This window comes from Nematolebias whitei, chromosome 8, assembly GCF_014905685.2.
Source record: "Nematolebias whitei isolate Nwh7 chromosome 8, NemWhi1, whole genome shotgun sequence".
In the NCBI taxonomy this organism is placed as follows: domain Eukaryota; kingdom Metazoa; phylum Chordata; class Actinopteri; order Cyprinodontiformes; family Rivulidae; genus Nematolebias; species Nematolebias whitei.
In genome coordinates, this window is record NC_056505.1 from 2,974,521 (window position 1) to 2,993,607 (window position 19,087).

Below are 19,087 nucleotides of genomic sequence, written 5' to 3' on the forward strand. Positions count from 1 at the left end.
TTCTGCTCTGCTACCTTTAGCTTCTGCTCTGCTACCTTTAGCTTCTGTTCTGCTACCTTTAGCTTCATCGGGTCACATTAAGACCCGTGTCAGAGCGTGCGCGGCTGTAGAACTCACGTTTTGGCGCTGGCTTCTAGAAACAGTAAACCTGTTCAGGAGCAGAAACACGTGAGTCAGATTTCTGTCGGTTCGAGGCGGTTCTTTCAGAAACTCTTCTCACCGTTCTCGTCTGCGAACTGTTTGGCCTCCTCGTACGTCACGTCTCTCTGGGCCTCCAGGTCCGCCTTGTTCCCGATCAGAATGATGACCTGCAGGAACATCTCACATCAGGACGGAGAACTGAGACCAGAACCGAGTCTTCTCTCCTCAGCAGTTCTGAACTTTTATCTAATGGGGTGAATCCCTCTCAGGTCCTCCGGGGGCCTGAAGGCAGCCGGACCTGCAGGTTTTGGACTGTGGGAGGAAACCCACGAGGAGAACAAGCAAACTCCACACAGAAAGACCCCAGGTCCAAACCGGGGATTGAACCCAGGGCCTTCTTGCTGTGAGGCAACAGCGCTAACCACTGATCCATCGTGCTGGCAAGTTGAAAATGTGCACGGACTAAACTGAGTCAATCTGATGACTAGCAGCTCATCTATGGGTTTGCAGATGAAAACATCTGGAATAGAGTCCTAAAGTGTTGGGCAGCTGTGCTCTGAGCAGAACCGACCACGGCGTGGCTGCGCTCCCCTCGAGCTGTCCCAGTATCTAACTGGGAGGAAGTTTCCTCTCAGAATGTGACCAAATGGGCTTCAGACGTGTTTTAGAGACTGGAGGAGTGAGGTCATCTCTGAACCGCCCGTGGTGCGACATGGTCCAGGAGTCGAAACGAAGCTGGGGGTCCGACATCTAAAGCGGTTTCTGTCAAACCTTCTCCAACATCGTTCAGCTCGGACAGGAAACACGACCGGTGCCCGACCCGATCGGGATCACTCACCGTGTTCGGGTTGGTCAGGTTCCGGGCGTCTGTCAGCCAGCTGCTCAGGTGGTTGTATGTACTTCTCCTAAACAAACAAACAAACACATGTTTACAAACAGGAACAGTGAAAACATGAAGTTATTTCAGCTTTGAAGGAAAGAGAAATGTGAAACAGTGAAAAGGACTCATCGTACGGTAAACATGTAAATCATCTTACAGCTCTACGTTTAACATGTATAAATTTAAACTTGTGAAAACATACTTTTCAGATGTTTTGAATATTTTATAGCTGAGATTCTTAATCAGCTGACGGAAGAAAAATTTACTAGTTTTTTTATTATAAAAGTTTAGTTACTTTTGAACATATTTTTACAGAATAATCAAATGTTTCTTTAGAAACTCGGATTGTTCTGCTTCAGCGTCATGGTGGTCCAGAAGCCAACTTTCTGCTCCGCCTCTTATTAAACCACGCCCCCTAACCCCACACCCATCCACTGCTCCGAGTACCTGGTGATGTCATAGACCATGAGGGCCCCGGCGGCCCCCCTGTAGTAGGACCTGGTGACGGCCCTGAAGCGCTCCTGGCCGGCCGTGTCCCAGATCTGCAGTTTCACCTTCTGACCGTGGACCTCCATGATCCTGGTCCCGAACTCCACCCCGATGGTGTGAGGACAGTCCGCCATGACTGCACCCAGAAACACACGTCAACAACCATGAAAACAAACAAACAAACAAACAGAGGAGCTCTGACTGAAACGGCGCAGCGTGTTTCTTTCAGAACATCTCGTGAGGAGGTCCGAGTTTGAAGACAAATGTTTAAAATCTGCGACTGCAGATCGGTTGATATTATTTTTTATTAAAAACGTCCCAATAAAACGGGTCCAGTAGTGAGGAAAGGCTGTTTAATAAAAACAAACAAACATGTAAACATGTATTGTTTCCTTAACCTCCACAGGATCCCGACGTGGTAAAGACGCCCCCAGTTTTATTGTCAGCGTTTAATCTTCCTGAAGATGGACAAACGTTCTCACGGTTCAAGGACTAAAAACACGCAGCTTCGTTTCTGTCAGTGAACTGGTCAGTGAACTGGTCAGTGAACTGGTCAGTGAACTGGTCAGTGAACTGGTTGGTGAACTGAAAGCAGGTGTTTAACGGGAGCATCAGAACATTTAGATCTTTCTGATCAAACTAGAAAAACGTTATCAAACTCAAACGTCGGAGCTGAAGACAGAACTTACATTTCTTCTCGGTGAACTGGTGCAGCAAGCACGACTTCCCGACGCCCATATCACCTGAAGACACAAACGCATCGCGACCCAGAAACAACGTTAAACAGAGCGGCTGCGTTTAGACAACAGAACAGATCAGAACAGTTCCTGCAGAATCCAGATGAAAAATAAAAACGATGCAGTCGAGACAAAGTGCGTCCTCTTTCCATTTAAGGTTTTATCAGATCAGAACTTCAGAAGACTGGTTCCACAGGATCAGCCAGGAAATGCAGATTAACTGATCATCAGAGGGAACACGTATCTGCAGCAGACCGGTGTGTGTCGCCACCACACCAAGGCAGAAAGACAACAGCAATGACCCTAAAGAAGCAACTGTGGCTGCTCGTCAACCTGGAAAGGGTCAAAGGTCATGTCCAAACTCTGTGGAGTCATCTCCCAACAGAGAGACAGATTATGCACTAGTGGAAAACTTTTAAGATGGCTGTCAACCTTCGCTGCAGATTCACCCTGAAGGTCAGACCATGCAACGCTGAGAAAAATGGCTCCATTTCAGACTCTACAGGCCTCAGACAGGAGGTCAAAGGTCATGGTTTCCTCTCTCTAAAAACAACATGTCAGCATGATTTAGGTTTGGAACGTATCATCTGAAGGAACCACAAGACGTCTGGGCAAGAACCAGACCAGAGGACAGATGTTTACCCAGAATGCACTGCAGCAAATGCCTCGTACCAGGATGGGTGTTGAAGAGCAAACAACACTTCAGATCATCTGATGTTATTTCTTCTTCTTTAAATGTTCAAACAACGAGCATCTTCAGCCACAGAGACTTCTAACTTCCTGCACGTCATCGGACCAACGTGAGGAGGAAGCTCTTATTGTGACAGTGAGGATGAACTCACCTGTGATCCTTCAGAATCCTTTCAAAATAAACTACGATAGAAGAAACATGCTTTTGTTTTCCTAAATAAATGTGTGAAAAGATCAACAGAAATGTGCAGTTAGGCGTGTCATATGTCTTAAACGTCATATGATGATCATGTTAACTCTCAAACTTCATCCATTTTCATTAAAACTTCATCTCGTGGAAAAACCCCGACCATCCCTCCTCCAGCTGTCAGCACAGTGGTGGAGGCTGATGGTTTGGGATCCTGTCAGTCACGGAGTGTGCCAAGACCCCCTCTGGAGACCAAAGGCGAGTCCATCAGTCCAACAGCTAGAGCTTGGACCAGACTGGGTCCAACAACACCATGATCCCAAACACAGGAACTGATCTACAACAGAACGGGTCAAAGAGAAGAACCAAGGTGCTGCAACGGTCCAGTCAGAGTCCTGACTGAGATACTGTGCTGGACCTTCAGATAGCTCAGCAGAACCCCGACTGATGGAAAGAAGAGCGGGCCAGAACTCCTCCAGAACCAGGAGAGAGACTGATGAAGTCCAGACCACCACAGACCTCCTTCCTGCTGAAGGAGGTTCTATTGGATCAGAAGCTGGGACCAGTTTTTACTCAGTTTTAACATTTTAGTTATTCACCAGATGATTCTTACTACATCTGAGCTGCAAAGAGACATTTTAATGTTCCCGTTTATTTCACTTGATCTCTCCGGTCAAACTGCGACATGAGAAAGAACCAGTCTGAACTCTCCAGAACCATCTTCTGGACCTTCAGACCCGTGAAATGAACTGTGTTCGTTTGTGTCAGCTCCGTCTCTCTGGTCTGTGTCTCACTTTGTCTCATCCAACTGATTCCGTCACGCGGGCTGTGCACCTGAGCAGGTGTACAACCCTCTGCTGGTCAACTCACCGATGATGATGTATTTGAAGATGTAGGAGTAGTTGTAAGGAGCGGCAGTCATCGTGACTCTGAGAGAGAAAAAACAGGGAAACAGTGAGTCCACACCCGGTCCCAAAGTCCGAACCGGGTCTGTCTCATATAGGACCTGAACCCATGCAGGGACCAGCCGAACTGGACCCAGAAGCTTCACAGTTACAGAGCAGGAAAAGGAGTCATTGTTAGCGGAGGAGTTAAAGCCGATCAGCTGACTTCCCTCTCTGAGCTAACCGGCTAACAGCTAACAGCAGGAGGCCACTTTCCTTTAACCTCACAGCGAACAACAATAAATATTAAAACCGAACGGCACGCTGGGTAACTAACCGTGCTGTTTTACCTTCAGTCCGGCGGTGTGTCCAACCTGTAAACCTGGTTAAAGTGCTGGTTAGACCGACAGTTATCGCCGTTAGCTGGTTAACCTGCTGAGCCGTCAGGAAAGCTCTTTCGCTCTTCCGTGGCTCCGCCTCCTTTTCTTCTTCTACGGTTTTTAACCACCGTTCTGCATTCAGAGTGTTTACTGACCTCCCCCTTCTGGGTATGTTGGGGTTTACACTCTGTTCTGATAGCAGACAAATGGGATTAAAACTGTTTTCTCAAATATTTTCTTTGTTACTTGAAAATGTAATGGGACTAAAGAATGATTGTAACAATATTAACAATTATAAATAAATAGAAACAAAAGCATTGAAACACTTTCATGATATGTATCTGCAGGAATAAACTACATAATTGCAGTCATGGAAGAGTCTTTATTCTCAGCCAAGAAGAAAGAGTTTTATAGGATTATGTTTTTGCCTCCAATTCTTACATGTGTCCAGTTTCACTACTTTTTTTGTCTGTCTAAACAGGTCTCACTTGTAAATGAGTCTCCGAGGCTCATTGTGATTTATCGGTCTAAATAAAGGTTGAATTCAACCGAATTGTCATTTACAACTTCGTAACAAAATTCATTCAACCTTTATTTATACAGATTAATCACATTGAGCCTCGAAGACTCATTTACAAGTGAGACCTGTTTAAGACAGACAAACAGATAAAAGTAAGGAAAAGAGAAAACACGAAAAGTAAAAAGAAAAATGTATCCTGCCCATGGCACAGTGTGAAAGTTGAAGAAAAGACCTAGCACATAAACAGCACACAATGATGTCATGATACATTTATGAGAAGGAGGCCAACAAAGATGGTGAGTTGTCCGTTAACACAGCCAGAAAGTTCCATAGTCCTGATGAGAGATGGTACAGTGTCTATCGGCCGGCTCAGCTCTGATACGGGCCCACAGAACAAAATACATTTGAAAAAATGTGTATGAAACACAACTACAGCTGATAAACATGTGGAGATGATCCAACTCATGATGTCCACCACAGTCATTCAACCTAGACCTACATAAAAATATAAAATTAATTTATTCAGTTTTACAGACGTTGAGCTAGAATTTGGCGTGAAAATAGCTGAGTCATTCTGAACACGAGTGTGTCACATGAGATTATACATCATGTTATATTTTCAAGAATTGGCTGAAAGTGGTACAACGCCATCACTTGTGCAGATGATCTTAGCTCTCTGACAAATAGGAGGGCGGGCGATATGCATTCCATCACGAACGCTAGGCCTTAAATACCATTGTTGTCATGAAGCCATTGTGATGACAAACATCTGCTGCCTTCAAGGACCGCATCTTTTCCAGAGACGTCTTTACACCGAGACAATGTAAAACCACATTCTGCTCACATTCCAAAGGCAGAGGAGGGGACGGGTTCTGGACCGGCCCGGCTTCACTTCTGTCTCCAGTAGAGAAACCAAACATGTGATGAGGACGGCTGGACACCTGAAGACAAGTTCGCAGGAAGAATGAAGCATCACCATCAGAGCGCGTTTAGGTGTTGAGAGAAGGACCTGGACCTTCACTGAAGCTGGTTTTACTGGACCGTGTTTGGGCCTGAGAAAAGGAATGAGTGAATATTAAACGAGACAGAACTTCAACAAAACGAGTCAGTGTGAGGATCACTGCTGGTTTTGTTCCCTTCTGCCCCCAGTTTTCCTGACTTGATGTTGTCCATCATCTGGAGGCTCTTCTCTGCTCTTGTTGCTTGTTTTTCACTCGTTCTCACACATAATGAGGCCGCCGGTCCGCCTCCTCCCTCCTCCTCCGTGCGTTGAGGTCACAGAGAGGCAGAACTGGGCCGGCAGACCTCAGACTGCTTCCCACAGAACCAGCAGGCTTCAGGCAGGAGGAAACTGGAGGAATTCTGTTTTGGATTCTTCAGCAGAGACGCGAGCCTGAAGATGAGCTGCTGAGAACCACCGACATGGACAAACAGAAAGGTACAGAAAGAACCGGACAAATCCTCCAGAAACACTTTAATAAGAGTTCAGCTTGAAAAGACAGAGGAATTATAACTGTAAAAACATTCTGCGTCGTTTGAGACTAACTGAGTTTTACATGTTTTATGTGATGAGGTAGTCCCAGACATTTGAAACAAACTGGTTGTTTTTTATTTTATTTATATTTGATGCCATAAATCAATCACTTTGCAGTTCAGGTTTCAGATTAGGAGATAAAACTAAAAATAAATCAGTGTATTCTGTTCAGATCCAGTAAAACAACTAACATTTCAACAAAAAACATTAAAATATCTAAACATCTAAAATATTTTCATCCATAATATTTATTTATTTATTTATTTGCTTGTTTGTTTAAAATTTTTAAGAGGATCATACAAAAGAAACCTTGATTATGCGCAGTAATTTATTCTTTGTTTATTTATGGACTTTAATTATTTCCAGGCCATCAGAACATCAACTGTTAAAACTGAAGCAAACATAAAATAATAATAAATTAGGATGTAAATTTTCCAAATGTTAATTAAAACTCACAGATATTATAAAAAAAATTAAAAAAAAGTCTGGTAAAAACTAAAATAAGCGAAGAGTGAATAAAATCTCAGTTTGATATAAAATGTTGCTTTTTTTTAACCCCCCAATTTTTTTCAATGTTTTTTTATTCAAAACATTTGATTTCTGTTTGCATGCTTTTGTTTGTAAGGTTTTGTTCCTACAATCAGCCCGTAAAGGATCAAATTATGAGAACATTTAAGGTGGTACCTGCTCGAGCTGATTGCTGGAGACTCAAAGTTAAATCTCAGCTGCAGCTTCGGTCTGAGTGTTGGCGACCGGCGAGCCGTGCGGACATTCACGGATCGTTTTTGAACATCTCAGCTGATTTTTGTTTACAGCCTGAAAAACTGAATTCTCGTCCACACACGTTATCCTGATCCATCTGTGCCCTCAACGTGCAGCCGCCCCCATGCTCTCAATCCAACTGAGTTCAGGGGTGAAGACTGGCAGGTCTGGTCCAGCTTGTCGTTTTCTGAGCTGAACCTGGGGTCTCCTCCGTCAGAGGACAGCTCCATCAGGTCTTGCAGCTCCTAGGAGGCGCTCACCGTGACACTTTAAGCCAAACTGTTGCACAACTTTTATAAATATGTTCAAAACTGAAGCAACAGAAAAATGTGACTCTGTGAAAGCCTCCGGACACCCAGAAGATCTCAAAAGTTTTTTCTAACGTTTCTAATATTTGTACAATAAAAAGCAGATATTTAAACTCGTTCAGGCTGAGGAGTTATTTGGATCACTGGGTTCCTCTCAGGATCCTGGATCAACCAGCTCTCCAGTGAAGCGGCCTCAGCCTCAGACTGCTCTCAGCGTTGGTTTTATGGTTGTAGGACGAGAGTCCATCAGATCAAGGTGACCCTCTTTAACTTCAGATTCTTCTCCACGACATCATCAGAGTCTTAAAACTTTTAGACTTGTTCACTTGGCTGTGGTGTCAAGAGAAACAAATACTCACTGAGGAAACAAATGAAATAACAGCTGATCACAGAAGAACTTCAGTGGTGGATTCAACTTCACGGATGTATTTTTATTATCTCTAAAGAGATTTTTGAGTCGTGCAGTGGATTATAAAACTTACAGTTGTGCTGTTATCACATTTATTTAAACAGAAAGGTGTCTTTGTGTCAGATCTGTGACATTCAGGTGAGGCAGGTGAACTCACAGGTCAGAAGGTCCACACTGAGATGCGGGTCTCCTGTAGTTCCTCTCTCTGCCTGTAGGGGGCATCATCACGACCCAGCTTCTTGTTTTAATGGAGTCCTTATCGCGAGTTGGAATGTTAACAATCGGAAACGCTCATGTTTGATCCTCCATCATCCTTCCTCCTCCTCTTCATCATCCTTCCTCCTCCTGCTGGTCTCAGGGGACACTGATGGGCCGTTTGGACTCATCAGATCTTTGCTTGTTTGTGTCCTTCATGGATGTAAACCAACCATTTAGGCATTTTTCTCACATGACCGACCCTTTTCTTCCCCACAAAATTCACAAATCTCATAAATCCATCCTTTATATATATATAAAAAAATAATAATTTGAAAGCAAAAACGCTGCAGCTCACTTAATTTTCCAGTCCATCCCTCTGATTAAAGCTCTATCAGCCAAAGAAGAAGCCATGTGGACACCACCCAGAACCGCTGCCGTCTTCTCTGGAGTTAATTTCAAATGGACTGAGGTGAAGTCCAGAACTGTTCTGAGGTCAGACGGATCCAAATCTGAAGTTCTGTTAAAATCACGGCTGCTACGACCTTCACAAGAACAAGGAGACGGGCCATCCAGACTGTTATTTGAACTGTGTGAACAGACAATCACCTGTGGAAGTGTTCCTGAGCCCAGAACAGAACCAGAACCAGATCTGGTTTAAATGCAGTGGCCCCTGAGGGCCTCGTCCTTTGAGCTCAGATTGCTACAGGTTCTTCTCATCTGTAGATCATATCATGAGCTGGAGCTGGCGTTATAGATAATCTTCAAGCCTTACTAGAAACACAATGATTGGACAAATCCGGTCCTTCTGATGGTTTACGTCAGTTCTCTGGTCACACGGACAGCTGATCGGGTTTGAGGAAAAAGCCGCTCAGTAATATAAACGTTCTCTTCTGCCCTATATTTACCATCCAGAAGATGAAAGAGCTGCTCCACACCCTGCAGAACACATGTTACTACTTCACTTTTCACAAGGACCCTCTGCAACAGAACGTCTTAATGAGCCCAGAACCAATCTGAGGCCAACCTGAGCCCCAGAACCGCCTCTGAACCCTGAAATAACCCTCTGAGGTCCGGCTGCGGCCAAAGTGTCCTCACAACACAGCGGGTCCCCACATGACTATAAATACTAACGTCCCCACAAAGACAGCTGGACACACATACACACACACACACACAGTTTCAGAAGTTTTGCTGGATTTCCATCTTTCAGATAATTTCAGGGTTCGGTTTTTCTGGTTTGGAGACTTGAATCACTTTCTCTGAACTTTTCAACTCAGGAGCGCTCAGACCAGTTTCAGACCAGTTTCAGACCAGTTTCAGATCCAGCTTCAGACCAGTTTCAGATCCAGTTTCAGGTCCAGTTTCTTCAAACCACAAATAAACAAAATTTAAAAACAGGATCAAACAACAACGCGCCTGCCGTCTGAGATCTGTCCACCGTTTAACAGATTTGTTTTCTGACAGTAAACCAGATCAGTCACTTCCTGTTTTTATCACATCCAGATGTTTAAATGTTTGCCGTCCAAAGCGGCGGCTGATGTGCGTTTCTCCGAGGAATGCTAGATTTTAATTACGAACACGTTTAGAAGCTGCTGAAAGTGACTTGTTTCATTTATTTCATTTGAATCAGAATTTTCTGAGTGACAAACTTCTCTAACGTTGGACTTTGGTCTGAAAGTCTCTCGATCAACCGCAACCTGAAAACCAACATGGCCGCCTCACACAAGACACGTGTTCGAAGCTGCAGAAACAACTTGTAAACTTCACTTCTGTCAGTTTAGACCTGATTTAATGGACAGGAAGTTGTCAGGATCTATGTTTTGTTGGTTTGTGTTAAAGTTTTAGTGATTTTTTTTGTTTATTTAAAGTGATTGTGTTAGTTTGTGTTTAATAACTTTATTTAACGCTGCTCAAAGGCAATGGCGGGCAATCAAGTTTTTGTCTGTGTCTGTGTGTGCATGTTTGTTGGCATGTCTCATGAACAAATTTTAAAGAAACTTCCAGAAATAAAAACATCTAAGACACAAACCTCCAGAGTCCACCTGATTCAAGATGGCTGCCACAGCCTGCTGACCTCTTGAAACCAAAAATGTGAGTTTTACAGATTCTGAGCTAAATGTGGGACTGTAGGAGCTGAGAGTTCTTCACAACATTCTCCAAGGTATCATGTCTGTTAGCAAAATAACTGGAGACAATCAAACAAAGTTAAGTCAGGTCCTCTGGACGGATTCTTTTTGTTGAAATGTTTCCTCTTTCATCCAAAAGACTTCTTCAGAAGAATGATGAAGAAGTCTTTCATTCAAAAGACTTCTTCAGAAGAATGATGAAGTCTTTCATCCAAAATACTTAAGAAGAATGATGAAGAAGACTTTCATCCAAAATACTTCTTCAAAAGAATGATGAAGTCTTTCATTCAAGACTTCTTCAGAAGAATGATGAATAAGTCTTTCATCCAAAAGATTTCTTCAGAAGAATGATGAAGAAGTCTTCTTCATGTTTTTGTATTGAACGCTTTTTGAATTCTGAAGAAGTATTTCATCCAAAATAATTTATCAGAAGAATGATCAAGAAGTCTTTTGGATGAAAGACTTCTTCATCATTCTTCTGAAGAAGTCTTTTGGATAAAAGACTTCTTCAAAAGAAAGATGAAGTCTTTTGGATAAAAGGTGTGATGGATGGAGATGGATGAAGAAGGATGGATTAAGTCTTTTATCCAAAAGACTTCTTCAGAAGAATGAAGAACTTTTTTAAGACAATCATTTTTCTGAAAAAGTCTTTTGGATAAAAAACTTCAGAAGAAGAAAGATGAAGAAGCCTTTCATCCAAAAGACATGAAACATTTCAACAAGAATCCGTCCAGAGGACTTGATGTAATTTTGCTAGATTTTTCTTCATGGATTATTGAGCATCAGGATGTTTGGAGACAATTCAGTTCAAGATGGCCACCAAAGCTAGTCGACATTAGGCAACAGCAGAAAGTCTTTAAGTTTCAGTGGCTCCACAGACACAAAAATTTTATCAAATGTTTTCAAACTCTGAGCAGCTGGATCTGAACGGCTTGATGAAAACACTCAGTTCCTGTCAGTCGGACCAGGATCTGATCCTCAGAGACACCATGTCTCCTGATGTCACCTGATGTCAACTGATGTCACCTGATGTCAACTGATGTCAACTGATGTCATCTGATGTCATCTGATGTCACTTGATGTCAACTGATGTCACCTGATGTCATTTGATGTCATCTGATGTCACCTGATGTCAACTGATGTCATCTGATGTCACCTGATGTCACCTGATGTCAACTGATGTCACCTGATGTCAATGATGTCATCTTATGTCACCTGATGTCACCTGATGTCAACTGATGTCATCTGATGTCACCTGATGTCACCTGATGTCAATGATGTCATCTGATGTCAACTGATGTCAATAGATGTCAACTGATGTCATCTGATGTCAATTGATGTCAACTGATGTCATCTGATGTCAATTGATGTCACCTGATGTCAACTGATGTCACCTGATGTCAACTGATGTCACCTGATGTCAACTGATGTCACCTGATGTCAACTGATGTCAACTGATGTCATCTGATGTCAACTGATGTCAACTGATGTCATATGATGTCATCTGATGTCACCTGATGTCACCTGATGTCAACTGATGTCATCTGATGTCAACTGATGTCAACTGATGTCAACTGATGTCACCTGATGTCAACTGATGTCAACTGATGTCAACTGATGTCATATGATGTCATCTGATGCACCTGATGTCACCTGATGTCAACTGATGTCACCTGATGTCAACTGATGTCACCTGATGTCAACTGATGTCACCTGATGTCAACTGATGTCAACTGATGTCATCTGATGTCACCTGATGTCAAATGATGTCATCTGATGTCATTTGATGTCACCTGATGTCACCTGATGTCAACTGATGTCAACTGATGTCACCTGATGTCAACTCATGTCACCTGATGTCACCTGATGTCAACTGATGTCAACTGATTTCACCTGATGTCATCTGATGTCATCTGATGTCACCTGATGTCACCTGATGTCAACTGATGTCAACTGATTTCACCTGATGTCAACTCATGTCACCTGATGTCAAATGATGTCATCTGATGTCATCTGATGTCATCTGATGTCACCTGATGTCAACTGATGTCACCTGATGTCAACTGATGTCACCTGATGTCAACTGATGTCATCTGATGTCACCTGATGTCACCTGATGTCAACTCATGTCACCTGATGTCAACTCATGTCAACTGATTTATTAAATTAAAAAAATTAATCGCAGAACAATTTAATTTAATTTATAAAATTAAAATATTTTCTTCACAGAGATGTTTGGTTAGGACCAACTTCACATCATGTTATAGTTAATAAAGACGACTGAAGTGGATGTGTGTGTGTGTGCGTGTGTGTGTGCGTGTGTGTGTTTGTGTGTGTTTGCGTGTGTGTGTGTGTGTGTGTGGGGGGGGGAGCTGAAGGCATGTGTAGCTCATTGTTTAAAGCAGCAGAGAGGAGTTAATCAGAACCCTCCGTCTCCCACTGGGCCCCCAGTGAATGGAGTCAGAACCAGAACAATCCTCGTTGTTCTCAAGTTTCTCTGTGTGGTTTTACATGCTCACCCCTGACTGGTCTGACACCAGTTCTCTCTGTCCTCTCATGTGAACAGAGTTTACTACAGAAAACTGCACCAGCTGGCTGCCTCTCCACCGCACTGATGAGATGTAGGATTAACTGAGCTCACTGCTGCGGTGGATCAGTGGTCAGAGCTGCAGTCTCATAATCCTGAGGCAGTGGGTTCAAGCCCAGGTTGTGTCAGGAAGGACATCCATCCCAAACGCTTCAAATCATCTCACCGCAGCTGAAAACAAGTTCAACCTGTTTGATTTACCAAAATATTAAAAACAAAAATTTAACGACAAAGTTGTTTTCCTGCTTGAAGAATCAACATTTTGTGTCTAAGACGTGTCTTCAGAGATGGACAGAGACAGAAGTCCTTCACAGATGGAGACAACAGCTTCATCCATGCCATGGTTCAAACACCATCTGACGACACGATGGTTTTTATTTTTGATCTGTTTTTCTGTTACGGTCGATGAGTCCGGGACTCTTTAGATTTAACTTCAGGTGATTAAAACAAACTTTGATGATGCTGTTTGTTAATTTTTAAACTTCCTCTTTTTTGTCGATGAGGTTCATTCATGTAAAACAGGTGAATTCATCCTGTGGATACAGAATCTGATGCTGCTAACCTTCAGGTTCTGCTTGGTCCGGACCAGTTAAACATTACAGACAGACAGACTGGGTGTCTGTTTCAGGGTAAACAGAGATGGACAGATACTGGGAGAACATGACTCATCGTCAACAGTCTGTTAAACAGTGACTCAGCGTCACACTGGAGCTGTTCATGCTCAGGAACATCGTCCTGATTCCACTAGAATCCTCCACCTGTCTGTCTGACTGTTCACCTGTCTGTCTGATTGTTCACTTGTCTGTCTGACTGTCCACCTGTCTATCTGACAGCTCATCTGTGGGACCATCTTTCTGTTTTCAGTTCTGGCGAGGCTGATCCTGGACCTGCAGGCCTTCCTGTCGGTTCTGGACTCGGAGAACCTGAGTTACATCGCTCAGGCTCAGAAGAAGTCCATCTCAGAGCTCCTGACCAAACTTCAGAACCCTGACAGTCCAGGTACCAGACGTTCCTTCATCATAAGATCGTGACCCGTCCACTTCAGAGGAAATCAAACGTTTGATCTTTGATGAATCTGAAACAGCTGATTTCACAGCAGCTCAATGAACTGTGTTGTTTTCAGTGGAAGATGCTGAGTACATGGTCATGAGCTGTCCGTCATCGTCTCCTAGCAACGAGCTGGCAGACATACCTGGGACAGGTAACGAGTTACTGCTGCGTTACATGAACACACACGATGGTTTCATGAAGTTCTGAGGGTCATCACGTTGTGGTTTGTTTGTCCAGAAAGTGCCCGGTCCTCTGAGCTGGTCTCACGTCAGGACTCGTCTGTCAGGCTGAAGGACGAGGTGAGTCTCACCACTTCCAGAGTTCTGACACATTAGAACCGGGCTTTGGTTCCCATGGACTAAGTGTCTTCACATGGCAGGTGTGTTACTGTAAAAGGTAATGCACAGGCAGACTTACATGACCACCCGTGTGTCATGTGTGGAAATAAAACCAGGACAACATCTCACGGCAGCAGAAGTTCTTCACCTTCTGACCTCAAAGAAAAGTGGAGCAGAGAGAAGAAAGCCTCGTCTCTTAGATGTGGACCGAGCGAACAGGACGGAGTGTGTGATGTGGGTCAGTAATGACAGACTGAGGCCTCCTGAGGTTTGGGAGGAGATGACAGAGTTACTGAGTGTGTGAGGGAGGGACAGGAAGTCCACTGTTTTCACAGGGGAGCTCAACTCGCACTCCTATTGGTCCACGGCCTGCAGAGGAGGAAGTGGTCGCCGATGGCGGCTGATTAGCATCTGGTCTACGTGATGGATGGACAGAACACACACACACACGCACGCACGCACACACACACACACGCACGCACGCACGCACGCACACACACACACACACACACACAAAGCTCAAAATGATTGTGCAGATTAAATCTGCCTCATATTTACCAACGTCTGTTCGTCTGAGTTAGATCATGAACTAAACATCTGGATTCCTCTTTTCTTTCTTTAATTTGAAAAACTTCATATTTATCTTTGATCTCCCCAACATTGTGTTTCATTGTGAAAATCCAAAAATGGAGAACTCCACCTCAGACTCCACAGGCCTCAGTCAGCAGGTCAATGGTCAAAGGTCATGACCTCCTACCTCTAAAACGACATGGACGCACGACTTAGGGTTGGAAATTACCACAAGACTTCTGGACCAGAACCACACCAGAGGTCAGGTATTTACCCATAATGCACTGCAGCAAACAGCTCCTCCCAGCTGGCAGCACGGTGGTGGAGGCTAATGGTTTGGGCTCTTGTCAGTCACTGAATGGACCAGAACTCCTCTGGAGACCAAAGGGTTCTGGAGTCCAACAGCTGAAGCTTGGACCAAACTGGGTCCAACAGAACCGTGATCCTAAACACAGCAGCTGATCTACAACAGAACGGGTCAAAGAGAAGAACCACCAGTCCAGACAGAGTCCAGAACCTTACTGAGTTCCTGTGGTGGACCTTCAGATAGCCAAGCAGAACCCTTAATGATGGAAATAAGAGTGGACCAGAACTGCTCCAGATCCAGATGAAGTCCTACAGGTGGTCTCAGATTGTGGCTAATTAATTTAAGTTCTTAAATTAACCAGATTTTAATTTGATCATATCCTGATATATAAAATTTACATGAAAGCATCACCAGGGTAGAAAAACTAAAGTCCAAGGAAACATCTGTGCAGGAGTGCACGTCGCCTGCCAGTGTATGAGTTGAGGAATGACTCAGCTACTACCTCACCAAACTGTAGCTCAACATCTGTAAAACTGACTGAGCTACAGACATCTGTGTGTATGCTAACTAAGGTATGTTAGCTGTGGCGGCCATCTTGAACCAGGCTGACTCAACTGCTAATGTCCTTACTGCCTCCAGGGTCTGCCTGACAGAAGCGAAGTGCTACATTTGTAGCATCTTAGTTTGCACGTCTGTTAGGATGTGTGAGAGTGCTCTGTTCACACAAGGAGAGCTGTTGGTCAGGTTACTTCTTGTTGCTCTTATTGAATCAAGTCTTTACTTATGGAGGTAGATGTTTTAAAACATGTTAAAATACAGCAGAGTGCAGGAAATGGCGTCTATTCAAATTTTTCTATGCTCACAGTCTAGAATCGGCCCTGGTTGCAGTTTCCAACAAGTCTCTCTTGTTTTAGACGAAGGGCCTCGCAGTGCCACCTCACCTCTCAGGAGGTCTCAGCGGAGGTGAAGAGGAGGAGGATACATACGAGGAGGCAGAACCTTTCGTCGCTGCTGAAACCACTGTGTCCAACTCAGGTGTCCATAAACACACAAGCAGAGGAAAAACACAATAAAACACAATAAAACACAAAACTTCTCTCCTCCAGAGAGGGTGGAGTCAGACAGCAGCTACTACGAGTCATACGGGGAGGAAGATGATGATGATGGCGATACTGATGATGATGGTGGGGGGGACGGTGTGAAGGACAGAGCCCACTACATCCGGTGGAGCGCCTCGCAGCCCTGCCTGAGGCCCGTCCCCGAGTCCCGGCTCTGTGACTACCTGTGGAGGAGGAAGTGGCTGGGACAGTGGAGCAAACAGCTCTTCATCATCAGGAATGATGTTCTGCTGGTGAGGAAGAGGAGAAAACACTGACTCGTCCACCTTTAAACTTCTGCAGAACGTCTGTTACATTCATGAACTTTGCGTTCACATTTCCATTTTTATTCATCATCATTTACTTTATTTCAGACACAATATAAGATTCATAAAAAAAACTGAAAAACAACAAGAGTTAAAAAGTTTTTCTGGCTCAAAACCCATTGGGTCCATAAAGTAGTAAAGTATCGTGCAGAGTGAGTCCAGGGTTGGTCAGTGTAGCCATGATACAGTTTTCAGATTCAGACAGCCTACACATGCATCTAAACATGAGGTTACGCAGCACCGCAGGGCAGGTAGGCACACCTGCGTCTACAAACGTTTTGCACTGCTCCATCCAGGTACCCTCAGCAGCAGGTGCATGCCATCATTATATGGTCATTATATGTCCATACATCCTTCTGCTTTTATAACGTCTCCACAGGTGAGCCGTATACAGGAGTGCAGTAGACCTTAAACAGTTGGATCTTAACTGATGTTGAGCACAGACCAGGTCTACGGACCAGCGTGTTAGCTTGTCCATGTGATCTGACAGGTCTGCAGTCACATAGTGCCCCAAGTGTTTACATTCATCACTGACAGAAAGAAATCAGGGAACATCAACTCGGAGTCCTCTCTGCTCCGCACAATCATGATGCTGCTTTTCTTAGAATTATATTTGATATCAAAGTCTCTTCCATAACCAGAGCACACCTGCAGCAGCTCTTGCAGGCCAGCAGTATAAGGACAGAACATTACTCCATCATCAGCATACATGAAATGGTTGATGATCCTGTTGCCAACCCTACATCCTGTTCCACAGTCATTTAAGAGCTTTGACAGATCGTCCATGTGCACATTAAATAAAAAGGGAGACAGGATGCCACCCTGTCTCACACCATTTGAAACACCGAAGGGATCTGATAGAGTTTCCCCATTTTACACACATGTGCTGATTAACATACCAAAAGACAAGAATCCTCAAACATTCTGGGACACCTCTCTTATACAACTTGTGAAACACCTTTTCATGCTTTACGTAATCAAAGGCCTTTGAGGCATCAATAAAACATAAGAGGTGTCGTGTCTGTTGTATAGATCTACAAGTTCTTTTAAAGCAAAGACAAGGTGCTGGACAGAGCCTATAACGATCTTTACCGTTAATTTTACCAGCTTTATCCTTCACAACCGGAACTAAAATGACAATAATGTTTCTGCCATAGTTCAGTAATCTGCTCCACTCACATCATAAAGCAGGTAAAGACATTTTTGTTTTATCATTCATGCTTTTAATTTCTTTCCAAAAGTCTGTAGGGCAGTAACTTTGTAGTTTTCTTGCCAGTGAGACAGATCTCGTGCCTTTTAATGAACCGTAGGGCATATTTAAAGTTTGAATTTACTTCCTTCATACTAACAAATACCTGATTCAACCCAGGCTTTGAATGTCCTTCTTGTCTCAGAATGAAACTTCTCAACATACTCCTTCCAGCCTAATGTAGCTTCGTACTTCTTAATCTTAGACAGATGTCGACCCGAGCTCAGGAGAGAATCCACAGTTTTATCACACAGTGAGCACAAACACTGTGGTGCACATCCTGACAGTTGGGATCTGTGCACGTTACAGCAGATGCAGCTCAGTGTTACTCAACCTGGTCTCGCTCTGGGTGAGATATGTACGGGTGTCCCCTTCCGTTAAAGTGGACCAACTAATTATTAAAAAGATTTAACATTATTTAGATAAAAAGCTAAAGTCCAGCGTGTAACACGTGTGTGTGTGTGTCAGTGTTATAAGTGTGCTCAGGACCTGCTGCCTCAGCTGGAGTTGAACCTCCGCGGCTCTCAGCTCCTCTACAAGTCCAAGAGCAACGGGAAGATCCAGCACCAGCTGAAGGTGGCCCCACTGGGCTCCGAGTCTCTGGTTCTGGGCTTCTGCAGCTTTGAGCACGCCGATGAGTGGAGGAGGGTCAGCAGCACACAGCATGTCATGATGCATTTAGAGGAAACTGATGAAGGTGAGATGTTTGTAACCGGAGTCTGTGTGTGAAGGTGATGGAGGAGGTGAGTGTCGGAGCAGACGAGGAAACTCGGAGTCTTTCATTGCTGAATAAATCTGATCGTCGGCTGTCCTGCAGGGTGAGGAACACACAGACACATCTGGGTTCGTGCGAAGATCTCGTATGTTCTCAGACCACGAACAAACACCAGAGAAGATGCTTTAAATCAAGAGTCACTGAAAGTTATCAGAGGGCCTCGCTGAAGATGAGCGGATCCATCTTGGATCTATAAAATATAACATCCCATCGTCTGCAAATAAAAACAGCCAAAATGTGAGGAGACATCTTACAACTAATGCTGGTTTTCATGTTTAGATCAATGTTTTTATAAAAAATATGTTTTTTTTTTTCTGATCAGGAGTTTGTAGTTTCATCCAAAACAATAAATGACACGTCCTAAGTTTCCTCAACATTCTTTGGTCAAAACTTAACCATCAATAATTTATAAAAGGTTTTGTGTTTTCCTCACACAAACAACCAGGAGGCCTCCAATGATAAAAGTAGCAAAAGCAGCTAAAAGCTACATGTAACAAAATGCTAGCTAAAAGCTAATAGAAGCAAAATGCTAGCTAAAAGCTA

At 43.8% G+C, this 19,087-nt stretch overlaps 2 protein-coding genes across 3 annotated transcripts in view; one reads left to right on the forward strand and one right to left on the reverse strand.

Annotated features, from left to right (window-relative positions):
• The window catches only part of mak16 (MAK16 homolog (S. cerevisiae)), a gene marked incomplete in the record, with an annotated part of 73,208 nt that overhangs the window by 12,729 nt on the left and 41,392 nt on the right, over positions 1–19,087 (forward strand).
• LOC119413772 (ras-related protein Rab-14-like) lies at positions 114–4,477 on the reverse strand. 2 transcript variants are annotated; one of them, XM_037680833.1, is made up of 7 exons: positions 4,359–4,477; positions 3,995–4,053; positions 2,200–2,253; positions 1,469–1,646; positions 980–1,046; positions 221–308; positions 114–148 (listed from the first exon to the last, which is right to left on the reverse strand). In XM_037680833.1, the coding sequence occupies exons 2-7, from the start codon at positions 4,044–4,046 to the stop codon at positions 114–116; spliced, it is 474 nt and encodes a 157-aa protein (XP_037536761.1). In that variant the 5' UTR covers positions 4,047–4,053; positions 4,359–4,477. The 2 variants fall into 2 exon arrangements, with proteins under 2 accessions (XP_037536761.1, XP_037536762.1); XM_037680834.1 differs by having other exon boundaries at positions 4,346–4,364.

Coding starts and splice junctions, on each gene's coding strand:
- LOC119413772 (XM_037680833.1), bottom strand. CDS start 4,046: ATGACTGCCGCTCCTTACAACTACTCCTACATCTTCAAATACATCATC. Junction 1,647..2,199: donor CCAGTTCACCGAGAAGAAAT/GTAAGTTCTGTC, acceptor TTCTGGGTGCAG/TCATGGCGGACTGTCCTCAC. Junction 309..979: donor ACCTGACCAACCCGAACACG/GTGAGTGATCCC, acceptor ATGTTCCTGCAG/GTCATCATTCTGATCGGGAA.